At 51.3% G+C, this 13,753-nt stretch overlaps 2 protein-coding genes across 9 annotated transcripts in view; one reads left to right on the forward strand and one right to left on the reverse strand.

Annotated features, from left to right (window-relative positions):
* Positions 1–2,155, forward strand: part of PLCG1 (phospholipase C gamma 1) — a 41,201-nt gene extending 39,046 nt beyond the window's left edge. For 3 of the 5 annotated variants that reach the window (XM_064673603.1, XM_064673604.1, XM_064673607.1), the window contains exons 30-32: positions 374–462; positions 1,066–1,253; positions 1,538–2,155. In XM_064673603.1, the coding sequence (XP_064529673.1) occupies positions 374–462; positions 1,066–1,253; positions 1,538–1,580 (320 nt within the window). In that variant the 3' untranslated portion in view covers positions 1,581–2,155. The remainder of the gene's footprint in view (positions 1–373; positions 463–1,065; positions 1,254–1,537) is intronic. The other 2 variants (XM_064673605.1, XM_064673606.1) reach the window with 1 other exon arrangement.
* A 461-nt stretch (positions 2,156–2,616) lies between these two features.
* ZHX3 (zinc fingers and homeoboxes 3) overlaps positions 2,617–13,753 on the reverse strand; it is a 45,591-nt gene continuing 34,454 nt past the window's right edge. For 3 of the 4 annotated variants that reach the window (XM_064673608.1, XM_064673609.1, XM_064673610.1), the window contains 2 exons: positions 9,494–12,429; positions 2,617–8,108 (listed from right to left, as the gene is read on the reverse strand). In XM_064673608.1, coding sequence (XP_064529678.1) covers positions 8,098–8,108; positions 9,494–12,269 — 2,787 coding nt within the window. In that variant the 5' untranslated portion in view covers positions 12,270–12,429 and the 3' untranslated portion in view covers positions 2,617–8,097. The remainder of the gene's footprint in view (positions 8,109–9,493; positions 12,430–13,753) is intronic. The other variant, XR_010434815.1, reaches the window with a different exon arrangement.

The raw sequence follows: 13,753 nt of genomic DNA on the forward strand, positions 1-13,753 counted from the left end.
TCATTAGCCAGGAAGATGCTGAGTTTCACGAGAGGATGTTGTCATGCCCCAGGCTGGCTCAGTCCATCCTGTCCCCATGACAGGTCACAGCCCCAGTGAGGTAAAGGAAGGCAGAAGCCATTTGCTAACAGCCCTTGGGGCTGACTGGGATGAGTTGGAGAGTCATGGAATCATAGAATGGTTTCGGTTGGAAGGGACCCTAAAACACCATCTCGTTCCAATCCTCCTGCCATGGGCAGGGACACTTTCCACTGGACCAGGTTGCTCAGAGCCCCATCCAACCTGGCAGAAGCAAAGAAGGGTCTTGTGGGAGAAGGACCCCCCTCTGTCACTGACATGTGCCACAGTGACACCAGGGCTGTCTCTGCTTTAGGTTTCCGAGCTGTTCCCCTGAAGAACAACTACAGTGAGAATTTGGAGCTGGCTTCCCTGCTGGTCAAGATAGACATTTTCCCTAGCAAGGTGAGGCTGGGGTCGCACACGGGAAGGTGACGGTGCCACAGGGCTGAGGAGCAGAGGCAGTAAGTGAGCCCTGCCTGGCCCTGCCCACGCTCCTGCTTCGGTCAGGACAAGGCTCAGCTGTGCCTGGCCTGAATTCCCAATGCTGCTCCATAGTGATGCATGGTGGAAGGGCAAGTGCTGGGCTTGCCTCCTGCAGCAGTCGGGGTGTTTCAGGCAGGGTCCTGCCTGGACTGCGTTTGACTTGCCTGGAAATCCCTTCAGCAAAAGCTGGAGGAGGCGGATTTGCTCCATCCCAGTGCCTGTCTGCTCTCCAGGGAAGTTACAGCTCCGTATCATGGAGCTGGCTGGCCTGGGGCTGTCTGTGTTGGCATAAGTGGAGGGCAGGGCTGCTTCAGAGACAGATGGTTCTTTTATTTCTTCATTTTAAATGATGCTGGTGGGAGCCAGCAGTGGTTGTTAGACCAGTTTCATATTGCAAACCCCAAGCCCCCGTGAGCCCTGGACACGCTGCGTGGCAGCTGCACCAGGACTGCCCTTACTGCAGGATGTACACTTTGAAATCCCAGCTCCTTGACTGCTGTGTGTTTTTCTTTCTGATCCAAGCAGGAGAATGGTGAAATAAACCTCTTCAATGCTTCAGCCCTACGGGAACGAGCAGGGGATGCCTCCAGTCAGCTGCTGTCAAGCAGAGGCAGAGAGGGGTCCTTTGAGTCGCGGTACCAGCAGCCTTTTGAGGATTTCCGGGTGTCCCAGGAGCAGCTCGCTGACCACTTCGAGAGCCGGGAGCGAAGGTAATGGCAGTGCTCCTTCAGCTCCTCCCAGCAGACTCTGCTGCATAGAAACCCTAAATTTCAGCATGGAAGTTGTGCCAGTGCTTAGGGGAGTCGCTGCTTTGGGGTCTGTGGGAGTAGGGTGGGACAAGGAGCTGCCGCCCTGCAGCTGGTGCCACCTTCCTCAGGCATGGGAGATGGGGCTGAGCCCCTGCTTTCCCCCAGTGGGGTGACCTTAGACACCCGAGAATGCCCTTGGTGACCCCGGGTGAGGCTGAGCTGTCCCCTCTCTGTGCCCCCTGCAGGGTACTGCGGAGGACCCGGGTCAACGGGGACAACCGGCTGTAGCCCATCCCGGCGGGCGAAAGCACCTCCAGTGCTTGTGAATCTCACAGCACGCTGTGAACTGGTTTCTATGGAAACGGCACTGCTATGGCCTACTTTCAGGCAGCTTTTCCAGTTTCTCTGCTGAAGTGTGTTCAAGTGGAGAACTAAAAAAAAAAAAAAATAATATTGGAAAAAAACCCCCACTCCAAAACCAACCCCAACCACCCTCCAACCTTCACCACCAAGCCCTTAATGAAGCGTGTCGGTGCAGACAGGCTGCCAGCCGCTGAGGTGAGAGACCAAACTGCCTATAATCACAAGGAGAGACCCAAAAACCCCCCATCCAGCCCTCTGTGTCGCTGCTCTGCCTGTATTCCAGAGATCCTGTGCAGCTGCCAGAGGCTCTGTGCAGCCATCCTTTGCTGTACTGTTCCCAGCACTCCGGGCAGGGGGGGACTTTGGAGACCAAGGCAGCAATAGCTGTGTCCTGGCATCGGATCTACTACCTGTATAGCCACTGCCTAAGGGTCCAGTAGTGAAACTCTGTGTTTACGGGGCCGCTCTAGCTTTAAACGACAATAAAAGTGTCAGTATTATGTGTGTGCTGGCTCAGGTGTCTGGTGGGCTGTGCCCTGCACAGGGGTGCAGCCATTCCTGAGGGGAGCTTGCACTGTTCTCTCCTTCCTCCTGGATTTAGGGAGTTTGCAGCTGCTGAGGGGAAAAATAATAAGCAGCAGCATCAGGTTTAATGTTTTCATTCAAAAGGGTAAAACGAGGTCATGTGCTACCACTGGCCATGCAGTTCTGAGCCAGCCTGGGGACAAGCACCCCAGGATGAAGAAGAGCTCCCAGGACAGAGGTGTCTGAGCTCAGCTTGTTGCTGGGTCACTCACTCATGGCCTTACCACCCCATCGTGCTCTTAAAACAAATGGGAAGGTTGTGATCAAGCATTCCCAGCCTTCTCCACGTGGGGCAGCTCCTGCTGTGATGCCCTGGGCTTAAGAGCATCACCACGGGCCTCCCCAGACCCCAGTGCAAGCACCAGTCAACTCACGCTTGTCTTTTACGCTCTTTATTTAGGAACAACCAAAAATGTCTGGTTTCATTTCAACAAACTGTACAAGCAAGCTCTTCCCCTCGCCCACCCTCACATCCACATATACAAAAGGAAGGGAAACTTGCCATTCACTTCTCAGAAGTGGCGTTGCTACAGGGAGTTCTTGCCCTCAGAATAAGAGCAGGTAAAGTCCATAGCAGGTACAAGCTACCCTAGCCCTAATAATAGCTACAGCCCACAATCACAGGCAGCTTCACTTTTTTTTTTTCCCTCTTTAAAACCTTTACCAAAAGTAAAAACTATTTCCTGTTTCACACGATTGCCAAAGTGGCCATTTAAAATTGTGGTCTTGAAAAAAAACACAGTAACAACCCCACTGGAACCCCCCACACCTCCCCAGTACAAAGACGGTTTACACAGCAGAGCCCTCGCTCTGCTCCCTCACTGCAAGGACACCCTTATGAAAGGTCCCCTTGCAGCTACAATTACATTTTCCTTTGGATAAATCCAAGCAAAAATTCCAGGTCATTCAGCACCAGCGTGATTTCTAAATAACAATAATAAAAAAAAAAAAAAAAAAAAAAAAAAAAAAAAAAAAGAGACCCCATTAGGCTGACTTTGTGGTCTGCTGAGAAACAAAGTGATCAACACGCTGTTCCCAAAGTCTCTCTTTTAGTGCAATGTTAGTATGTGCAAGGGGAATCACAGCCACGTACCCATAACACCACCACGAGCCAGATGGGGCAGAGAGAAAGTGCAATTTTAGCTAAAAGTTTTCTATGCCATGGATTCCTAGTCCAACCCTCACTAGCACCAGTAAGCAAGAGTCCTCCTAACACTGCCCTCCATCAGTGCAGGTAAAAAGGGGCTTTAATTGTGCCATCAAAATATGGCCAATGTCAGCAAACAGAGCACTTGGGCAATAACCAGAAAACCCCAAATTTAAAAAAAAAAAAAATAAAAATTCACTGCTTAGGTAACAGAGCTCCCTTGGTCTGCCCTAAAGTTTGTGATGCCAATCCAGCACTCCTGGCAGGACCACTGCCAGTAAAACAGAGAGCAGAAACTAAACCTCCCAATTTAAAAAAAAAAAAAAAAAAAAAGGGAGAGCCTGCAAGTGCCTCATCCCTCTCCATGTGAAGTGTTGCCTAATCTTCCCTGCTGTTTTGGGGATCAGCTGGGTCTTGACACCAGTGGTTGCAGGTGAGCTGAATCACATCAGGCCCCTGATCAATTTGAAAAGAACAAAGCCAAAGTTATTAGGGTAACTGGAGACAGAAGTTTACAAATATTTGAAATACTGTCAACACTGTAATTTGTGCCTAAGTGCTGAAAATCATCTCTCTCTTCTGATTCCCAGTGATCCAGCTTCCAGTCAGGTTGTCTCTGTTACATCCCTAAGAGAGAGGGGCTGCAGGGAAGACAATACAACACTCCTCCATGTGATCAAACTGTTGCTTTTCAGTTTAAAAAAAAAACAAAAACAAAAACAAAACAACAAAAAACCAAAAAACACGAAACCCTAAATGTAAAACCTGCCTTCTACAGTTTCCTTCTTTTCCTGAACAGTCAAGGGACACTTAGCAAAAATTAACCAAGCAGGTATCTTGCAGCTCCAGCCAGGTAAAGGGTTTCAGCTGTAGCAGCTGCTGCTTTTGCTGGTTGCTTCTCATGGTGACCAACACAAATCCTTGGCAGGGAGGGGACATGAAGCCACACAAAATACCTCCAATCAGCTGTGCCCATCCTCCCACCAGATGCAGGCCTGGTGTCCATCAGCGCTCACCTCTCAGGCAAGTGGAAATAGGAACCTGTAGATTATGGTTGGTTTAGTGTCCTGCTTTAAAAAAAAAAAAGAAAAAAAAAAAGAATGATTTCCAGGATGCTAATTATGGACCTGAAAAATAAGGTACCCAAATGAAACACGGAGCCATGTCTAAGGCTGGCACAAATCAGGGTTTCGGGTTATTAAGCAATTGGATTGTGCCCTTAATCTAAGCAGTCTCAGAGACATAAGTAACAAGATTCACATGGATTAAAAATGATGGTTACTGCTGTGCCTGCCAAGCCCAAGCTCAGACAGAGCCGATGGAGGTGGAGAATATAATTTCCCTTCCTTACTGATGCTGGCTACATCACCTCGGTCTTACACCCCTCCTTTCAAGTCAAGATAGTCATCTTTGATTAGATGATGATAAATATTCACACACTGTGTAGAATTGTGGTGACACTTCCTCTTAACACCACAAGAGCTGCTGCTGGGACTGTCAAGCCACCTCTCAATTTTTCCTTTCAGTTTTGGATGCAAACACATTTCCAATGTCCTGCACCAAAACCCGAGTCTGTCTGGAGATGGCACCTGCTTCTCCTTCTCAACAGAGAAACAGGGGACCACAGAGCTAAACCCTCAGAAATCTTCAGCTTATACTTTTATGGAGATTTCAAGTCAACTAAAAAATGCAGATAACAAGGAATGTAGGAGTAGAAAGGGAACTCGATCACTTTTTGACTTTTTTTTGTCTCTAAATCTCACCCTCCCCACGCAGTGGCGTTTGCCAGCCCCGTCGCCACGTCCGAGGGGAGTCTGCATGGAACCACTTTTTAAAATTCCTTTGACCCAAAAGAAAGAAAACTCCTGCTGTGCTTGTATGAATGCATGGAGACAAAGCTCAAAAACCTCAGCAGCTTCCAACCCTCAAGGCTGTTTTTTCTGTGTACACCGGGAAATTCTCCCTCTAGCTCACAAGATTTCTTTTCAATTTTTCTGGAAAACTGGCTGAATATAATCCAAGTGCAAAATATTTCAGCTAGTGCATGGAAACGTGGTTTGAAGGGACCAGTTCATACCATAGTCCTTAAGCATTTCTGTAGATGGAGTGGGGAATCACTCTTCCAATTAGCCATAGGCCTTTAAGTGTACACCAAAAATCCCACAGAAAATCACCTTGAATGGGCAAACTACACTTCCAACATATTTATATAGCAAGTAGTTAGTAAAAGTGTACATTTTTAATGTACATCTTAATGCAATAAAGAATCAATGGCATATCTGAACTGTATATATGTGTACTTAAATAAACCTGCATGTACATAGACACTACAGAGTAAATTGACCTACCTGTATTTGTTCTCTGAAGGTGGCACTGCCCATACACCCCCTAAGGCCACACGACTCACAGATCTGCTTTCCAGCTCTAGCCCCACCCAGATTCTCCCATCGCCTGTGATATTTTAGGGTGTGCAGCATTGCACCCATGAAGGCGAACCCCTGGGGCTCTGGCAGTGCAGCCACCCCCAAGGGGAGCAGTGGGGATGAGCCAACACAAAGCCAAGGTGGGATGGCTGCTGGTCACACCTCCAACCATGCCATGACCATCAGTAGTGCTTCTAAAGAGACATTTAGGGAGCCTGGTGCCACAGCAGGGTGCTCTGGGTCGGGGATGGTCCATCTCACCGCTACGGGATGGGCACAGTGTGAGTGGGTGCATCCAAAACATCACCCCGGCTCTCTGGGGTGCAGGTCACCTCCATCTGAAGCAGATGGTCACACTTGGGCACAGGGATCATCCCTGTGTGCCAGGGAGCCCCACGAACTCAGGCACAGGCACCCAGCATGTCCCACCAGGCGAGGGGAAGCCCCTCTGCCGAAGCACTGAGCAGATACAGCCCCTTCCAGCAGCTGAGCAAGGCAGCCTCAAAGAGGGGACAAAGAAAGAATTGCAAAAGCAAGGGCAATTAAAGGTAGAAATCAGACACCATCTTTGGAAGAGGTTCTGAAAGAGCTTTTTTGTTTTTAAACCAGATTTTTTGTAAATCTCTGGATCCGATCCTTCAGGGTTTGCTACCCACCCTCCTAATAAATATCATTTACCACTAACAATAAAGTCTCCCACATTAAAAAGCTCTCACTAAATAAAAAACTTCTACTGAAAAAGCTTGGCTGAGTTGGCTTGGCAAAAATAAGGAGCTATGACTACTCTCCATAAATACATCAGCGGATAAACACCGAAACTATTTAAGTTAAAGGACAATGTTGGCTCCAAAACAAACCAGCAATGAACCAGCCACGAATTAATTCAAACTAGAAATTTAAATAAAGTTTCTAACCACTCAAAGGCAGTGAAGTTCTGGAAGAGCCTTCCAAGAGCAAAAGTGAAGGCAAGACATGGAACCAATTTGGAGTTGGGATTTGATTAGTTTGTGACAGAATGGTCTGACACAGCATTTGGCTGGACTATCCAGCTCAAGAGTTTCCCTTCTAGACCTTGTTTTCTATTAGCAAAGGATATTTAAAAAAAAAAACCTTCAAGCAGTTGCATCACACAGCAACCACCCAGGACAACACACATTAAAAATGTCCAGGTACCAGGCAGCAGGCAGGTTAACCAGGAAATTCATTTTGCTATTTTGCCAGAAACATTGCACATGGCCTGGAAAAAGGAAAAAAAAAAAAGAAAAAAAAAAAAAAGACTGGAACAAACACTTGAAGTCACCAGCAGTGCTCCAGGAGGATCTGCCATGTAGGGCTGCAAGAAGGAAACTTCCTGACTGCAGCAGAGCTGCTGCCTCGCCATCCCTTGGAGACAAAAATGACTTGAACCACTCACAGCCACGCTGCGATTCCCTGTGTTTGTTCTCTGAAGAACAGCCTGTTCTCTCTGAACAATGAAAAGGATTCCAGGTCAGGATGCAAAAATTACTATGTGCTAGTTCTCAGTGATTAAAGAGAGACTTGGAGATTTAATAGCCTGCTACAGTCAGTCTCCAGGAACACAGGGGAAAGCGTTCTAGCCAGCAAGGGACAAAATGACACCAAACTCCTGGGCTGCCTGGGTCTGGGAACCTGCTATTTATCAGAACAAGGCTGACTCTAACCTCATCTGTAGGGATTAAGAATCTTGCTCAACTTAAATTCAAGACTGGCAGTTTTCTTCTCAGATCCCTCTCCTAACACACGCATTTGTTTGCCCACAAAGCCCTTCACTGCCAGGACCAGAAGGGGCAGAAAGGATATATGCAGCCATGCCAACCTTTAGAGAACAAACACCTTAACGGACAGATGAAAAAAAAAAAAAGAAACAAGAAACAAGTACTATGCCATGATAGTCCATATCTAAGCAACGACCTTGTATACACAATGTCTGAGATTCGTTATGCTTGTATAGGCAGCTGTAGGCATCGGTATATGAATATGAAATCTGAAAGTCTGTCACTGGAAAGCAAACAGGAGCATCCTATTTCCCGGGTGCCTCGGGCAGCCCTCGGCCGAGGCCCCGGCTGGGCCATGAGAGCTCGGCACCGAGGGCCCAGTCTGTGCACGTGCTGTCTCGTGTGCTGTGCCCAAAGGTCTCATTTATGGCAGTGCTTCGTCACCACGTCCTGCTCCCCAGGTTTGGATCAGGCCGGCCCGTGGGTTGCTTAAAGATCACAAATTTCTTCTCGAGGGTAAGAGCGGATCCTCCAGGGCTGGTGGTTTCAGTTCACTCTGTTTCTGAAAAAGAACAGAGGTGTCAGATGCTCCAGCCCGCTGCGAGGGCCTGCGACCCAGGTGGGATGCTGGGTGGGGAGGAAGGGGGGCAGAAGTGCCTCAGGATGGGCAAAATTGGGAGCCTTGACAGAGTCACCTGCAGAAAAGGACAGCCCCACTCAGAGGGGCCAGGAAACACAAAATCCTGTGGAAGTGGAGCTGGCAGGGCTAAGGAGTGATGCAGCCTGCAGCAGCCCAAAGCTGTGCACACCCTTGCCGAGTACCTCCTGCCTCTGTGCCATGAGGGATGACAGGACCACCTCACTCTGGGTGGCATAAAGCCATGCCCAGAGGGTGCTTGCAGGGGCACCTCCCCAGCACAGGTACAAAAGCTGGCCCACCACCCATCCCCAAACCCACAGCTCCCTAGCAAAGCACATGGGGTGGTGATGCACAGCCAGACCCAGCAGCTGCAGGAAGGGCAGGGCCCTCCGAAACCCACAATCCACCTCCTCCAAATTAGACGGAGAAGGGAAGCCATGAATTTCACCTGATTTTTACAAATTTTTTCTAAGGCCTGCAGCCATGGCAGAGCCTCAAAGCAAGGCAGTGAGGCTAGACAAGATCCCAGCTGACCAGCAAGGGGCTGCATGTGTGGACCATGGTGGGATGGGGTCAGCACTTGGCCATCCCCATCTGGTGAGAACTTTGCCAGGGAGGAAATGCCCCCCAGCTGCACTATGGAAGAGCCCACAGAGGGCTTGGAAAGCACCTCTTCTCCACACACACGCCTTCCAAAAGTGAGTCCTGGAGAAGGGGTAGGGCCAGCAGCTGGGAGCACCAGCCCTCCATGTCCTCTCCCCTCTTGCATCCTCCACCTTCACTACCCGAGCCTTGCTCCGTGCCAACAAGGATGCTCACACCTGAGGAGTTGGCAGCAGGAGAGGGAAGGGCAAGTAGGGGTTCTGTCTGCTGCCCAAGCCCAGGTGGGGGTATGGAAGGAGCTAGTGGCATGGGACAAGTAGCCAGGCCCCTTCCTTCCCAAACACCTATCCCCTTCATAAATCCACGGGTCACTTTCCCACAGGGCAGGTAAAAGGACCAGACACTCCTGCTGTTTTACTTAGGCTTGAGATAAAGCCAAGATTTGGTTTCTGAGCGGCGTCAGCACCCAGTGACCAAGGCAGAAAGGGGCAGGCAGGCAGTGGCACTTATGTCACCCCGCCTGACCCTCCTCATCCTCCTTCCTTTCCCCCCTTCTTTCACAGGAGAGTTCCTCACCGCTTCCTCAGTTAAATCTCAAACACTAAACCCTTCCCTGAAGCCTGTTTCCCAAGTGGGAGAGGCCCAGTGCCCCACGGCCACCCCATTCCCCCACGGAGCCAGCCCTGCCGAGGCAGGGGCCTTACCCAGCCGCGTGGCGGGCGGCGGGCCGGGGGCGTCGGGGGTCCCTGCGCTGCCCTCCGGGCCGACCGGCTCCCACGCCTCGCTGCTCTCCGACGCCTCCGCGCCGGCTTCGCTCGGCCCTTTGCGGCTCCCCGCGGCCCTGCCGGCACAGGCCTCCTCCGAGCCAGAGCCCCTGCCTTCCTCCTCTGCCTTCATGGCAAACCACACCTTGAGCTGCTGGGCGCCGAGGCGGGAGCGCTCGCACAGGCTGGGCACGTCCTCCTCCCGCAGCCCCTTGTGCTTCTCGTAGTAGTCCTCCAGCACCTCCCTGCTGGCAGGGCTGACCTCCACCAGCCCCGGGGGGAAGACCCCCTGCCGGTAGTTCTCATACCACTTGAGCTGCCCGTTCTTGTAGCCGTACCGGCTGTCCCCGAACCAGCGAATGACCTCGGCCCGCGGCAGGCCCGTCTGGGACACGATGGCGTCATACTCCTGGTTCGTGGGACGCTGGGTCTGCACGAACATTTGCTTCAGCAGATGCCGCTGCTGGGCCGTTTTTTTGAAGTTCAGTTTGGTTTTGGGAGGGGTGGGCGGCCGGCTGGAGCTGCCTTCCCCCTTCTCGTTTGCGCCGGTCCCCGGTACCTCGTTTTTGCCGTTGGACTCGGTCACTCGCAGGTTCTTCAGGTTGATTTTGATGGGACTCACCTTCCGCTCTGCTGAGTTCATGTTGTTGCCGGAGGCGTCGACTGAGCCGTTTTCACTTGCAGCTCTCTGCTCATCCGAGGAGTCCTCCCCTTCTCCGCCGCCATTCTCTGCCTCCTCCTCTTCCTGCTGAGTCGCCTCTTCCACTTTCTTGTTTTCCTCCGCCACCTTCTTCTTCCTCCTCTCTGAGAACCAGCTGTCGATTTCCCTCCGTGTCATCTTCGTTTCCCCCCTCAGGCGGTTCACCTCTTCCTCTGCAGGAAGAGGATTTTGGGCAAAACTGCTCTCTAGGGCCTTCAGCTGCTCCGGTGCCCGCTCCTTGTATTTGGTTGGGGTGAAGTCGGGCGCCTGGTGCCACGACTGCCGTCGCGGTGGGTGCTGAGGGGCCGGCGTGGCCGCCGCCGCCGCGGGGCTCAGCTCAGCTCCTCTGGGCGGGACATCGAAGGTGATTTCGGGCAGGGAATCAAGAGCACTGTCTCCAGGGAAGACGGCCCGGCCGCCTCTCACGTTCCTGTAGTGGTACCTCCTATCACTGAACCATTTTCGGATCTCCTTGGTGGACAAGCCCGTGATCTTTGTCAGCCGCTCCACTTCAGCCTGACCAGGGAACTGGTTTCTGCAGAAGCTGCCTTTAAGGGCTGAGAGCTGCTCGTGGGACTTCTTGTTTTTGTAGACATTGGGATCCAGGAAGGTCTGCGAGGAGATGGCAGGGCAGGCGGTGAGCAGCGACTGGGCGCTGTTGACCACCTTCACCCCCGAGGCGCTGCTGGAGCTCACGGTGCTGTGCTGCGCCGCCGGCTGTGGCTTGGGGACAGAAGTCACTGCCAAGGTGAAGGAGGAGCTGGTGCCCTTCAACCCATTTGCCATGATGGGCTGCGTGACCAGCAGCCCCCCCGTCCCCTCTGGCTGCCCCACCACGTGGCCTGGTAAAGTTGCCTGGATAAGATGGGGGACACTCCCAGGATTTGCAACCAGTGGGGTGTTCAAAACTGTAATGGTGGGTTGTGGCACGGACTGAATAACAGTGTTGAACATCTTCTTCCTGGCATCTTCGATCTCCTCCGGTGACCAGCTGATGCCCTGCTTCAGCCTCTGTGCAGTGAACCAGATCTTCAGCTGCTCTTCTGGGTACTTGGTCACCACAGTCAAGTAGCAGAGCTCAGCTTTGGTGGGATAGGGAAACTTGTGGAAAGAGTTTTTCAGGAAGCTGTTGGAGTCCATGGCGGCATTGTACGTTGGAATGCTGCTCAGGGGAATCATCACCTTGGGAAGGGACTTGGATGTAGGCAGCTGCTGATGCAACGGGGGTTGCTGCTGCAGCGACACAAGTTGTGCAACCCCTGCCTGCAGAACAGGCACGTTTCCTATGATGGAGCCATTCACTATGTGGGATGACTTTGTTGAACTTGCAGTGGGCTGACTGACTGGCACGGACCCGTTTGGGAACGAATGCTCCCCATCCTTCACCTCTGACTCACCGCCCAACTGACTTGACACACTCTCCTTCAGCGTGTGGATTTTTTTGGCCTCGGGTTTACCTTTCATTATCTTCATGATGGGGGTTTTGGTAATGATGATTTCAGACTGGCCATCTGCCCCTTCTTCAGGAACCTCTCCTGGGAGGTCATGGCTGCTGGTGGCCTCACAGAGACTCTGCTCCACGGTGGTACGGCCGTCCTGCTTAGCCACCCTCCAGACAAAGCCCGTCTCGCCACCGTGCGACTCCGCGTTGTGGTGCGAGAGCCCCTCGTGGCTGTTGGCCAGGAAGCCGCACGGCACACACGCGAATGCGGGGTCTTTGCCGAAGTCCGAGTGCTCGGAGTCCAAGTGCCCGAAGAACTGATGAACGTCCTGGGATCCAAAGTCGCAAGACTTGCAGATGTAAGTGTCGCTGTCGGCAGCACCGCGGTGCCCGTTGGACAAAGCTCCACTGCTGCTGTTACTGGCACCAGCATCGCTCGCCGACGGCCCTTCCACGGGAGCCTCTTGTTGTGTTCCTTCATGATCATCTTCCACAGCGTCCTGCTCGGTCTCCTGAAGCACCAGTGTTTTCACTGGTATCATGCAGGGAGTTGTGGATTTCCTTTTGCTAGCCATCACGATGATTGATCCAGATGATTACTTTTTTTTCATTTAAATTAAATTCAAATTTAAAAAGCGCTATTGCAAGTGCTCTGCGGTCCGGATTCCAGCAGATTCATGATGTCAGAAGGAGCTGTTGTCAAATGTTGACAAATGTTCATATTTGCCACCGAACCTGAGGACAAGGAGAAGAAGGGGTTAGTTCCTCTGGCATTTGACGAAGCACAACTGTCCTGGTATTTAACTGTTTCCCTCAATAAATCATTTTTCAGCCACTTTTGATTGAAAAATTTAACTTGACCTTGGATTTACTGTATTTTCACACCTACAGCCTGTGAATTACCTGTTTAAAAATAAACATGCCTCTTTTACAGCCTGCATCAAATTCTCATTTGAGGAGGAAAACCACTGAATTTTCCACTCACCCTGCCCTGCCATGACCCATCTTTGGTGTTTTGGCAGGGAGAGCAGTGCCCGGGCTCCCTGTGTGCCCGGGGTCCCAGCTCAGCTCCACACAGGAGGTGATACCAGGCAAGGGCACCTGGAAAAGCCGCCCGCTTTCCATCAGAAGAACCTAATGAAAAATCCACACATTCCCCACAGAACACTTCAATTTCTTCAAAATCAGCATTTTCCACCCATCCCGTCGGGAAGTTTCTCGCCAGCTCAAAGCACTGTGCCCGTGCCAAGAGCCTCTGCCTGCAGACACCGGAGCTCTGCTGCAGGGAGCGAGGGGGCTGCACACTGGAACACATCTTTTAGCTCTCCCTGCTCAGCAAGCCTGCAAAGCATTTGGGACATTCCCTGCCCACCCTGTGCACACTTCATTACTGTTTCAACAGCATCTGTGAGTGTTCATCTGGAGCTGCAAGAGAAGGTAGAGACTCCAAAACTCAAGGGCAGCATCACAATGTTCCTGGCTCCCAGCCTTCCCCTCCCACCACCTCTGCAGCTTTTGGCACTCACACCACTCAATGCACTGGGGATATTCCCTAAGAAAGTGTAATTCCTTGTTAAGGCAAGCCCATCTTGCTGTGCTTGGGGTGACCAGAGATTTAATACATTTAAAAAACAAACAAAAACCCAAACAAACAAACAAACAAACAGAAAAGGAATAATATTTTCTCTTTTGTTTTTGTTTGGTGTTCTTTTTTCCCTGAAACTAACTAAAGCAGATCCCAAACTGCTCCAGCCTGTGGAAGGCCAGGGCTGGCCGGGGCATTAGCCATGACCTTACTCCTGGCCTGATGTAGCCTCCACGTGTGCACAGTGAATGCTCTGTGCCTGAGATCATGACCCAAGGGTAGTAAAGCTGCTGTAGCTGGCACCAGGAATCACTTGCCTGGTGACACCCCTCTGTCAACCTTTTCTACAGCAACTCTGCTTTTTTTTTTTCTCTTAAACAGAGGGATAAAACAGTATTTTTCCAGACTGCAAGGTCACTTGGAAGCACATGGACACACTGATTCATACTACAAAGACTCCGTGCCAGGTTTTTC

Source organism: Pseudopipra pipra, chromosome 17, assembly GCF_036250125.1.
Source record: "Pseudopipra pipra isolate bDixPip1 chromosome 17, bDixPip1.hap1, whole genome shotgun sequence".
NCBI lineage: Eukaryota > Metazoa > Chordata > Aves > Passeriformes > Pipridae > Pseudopipra > Pseudopipra pipra.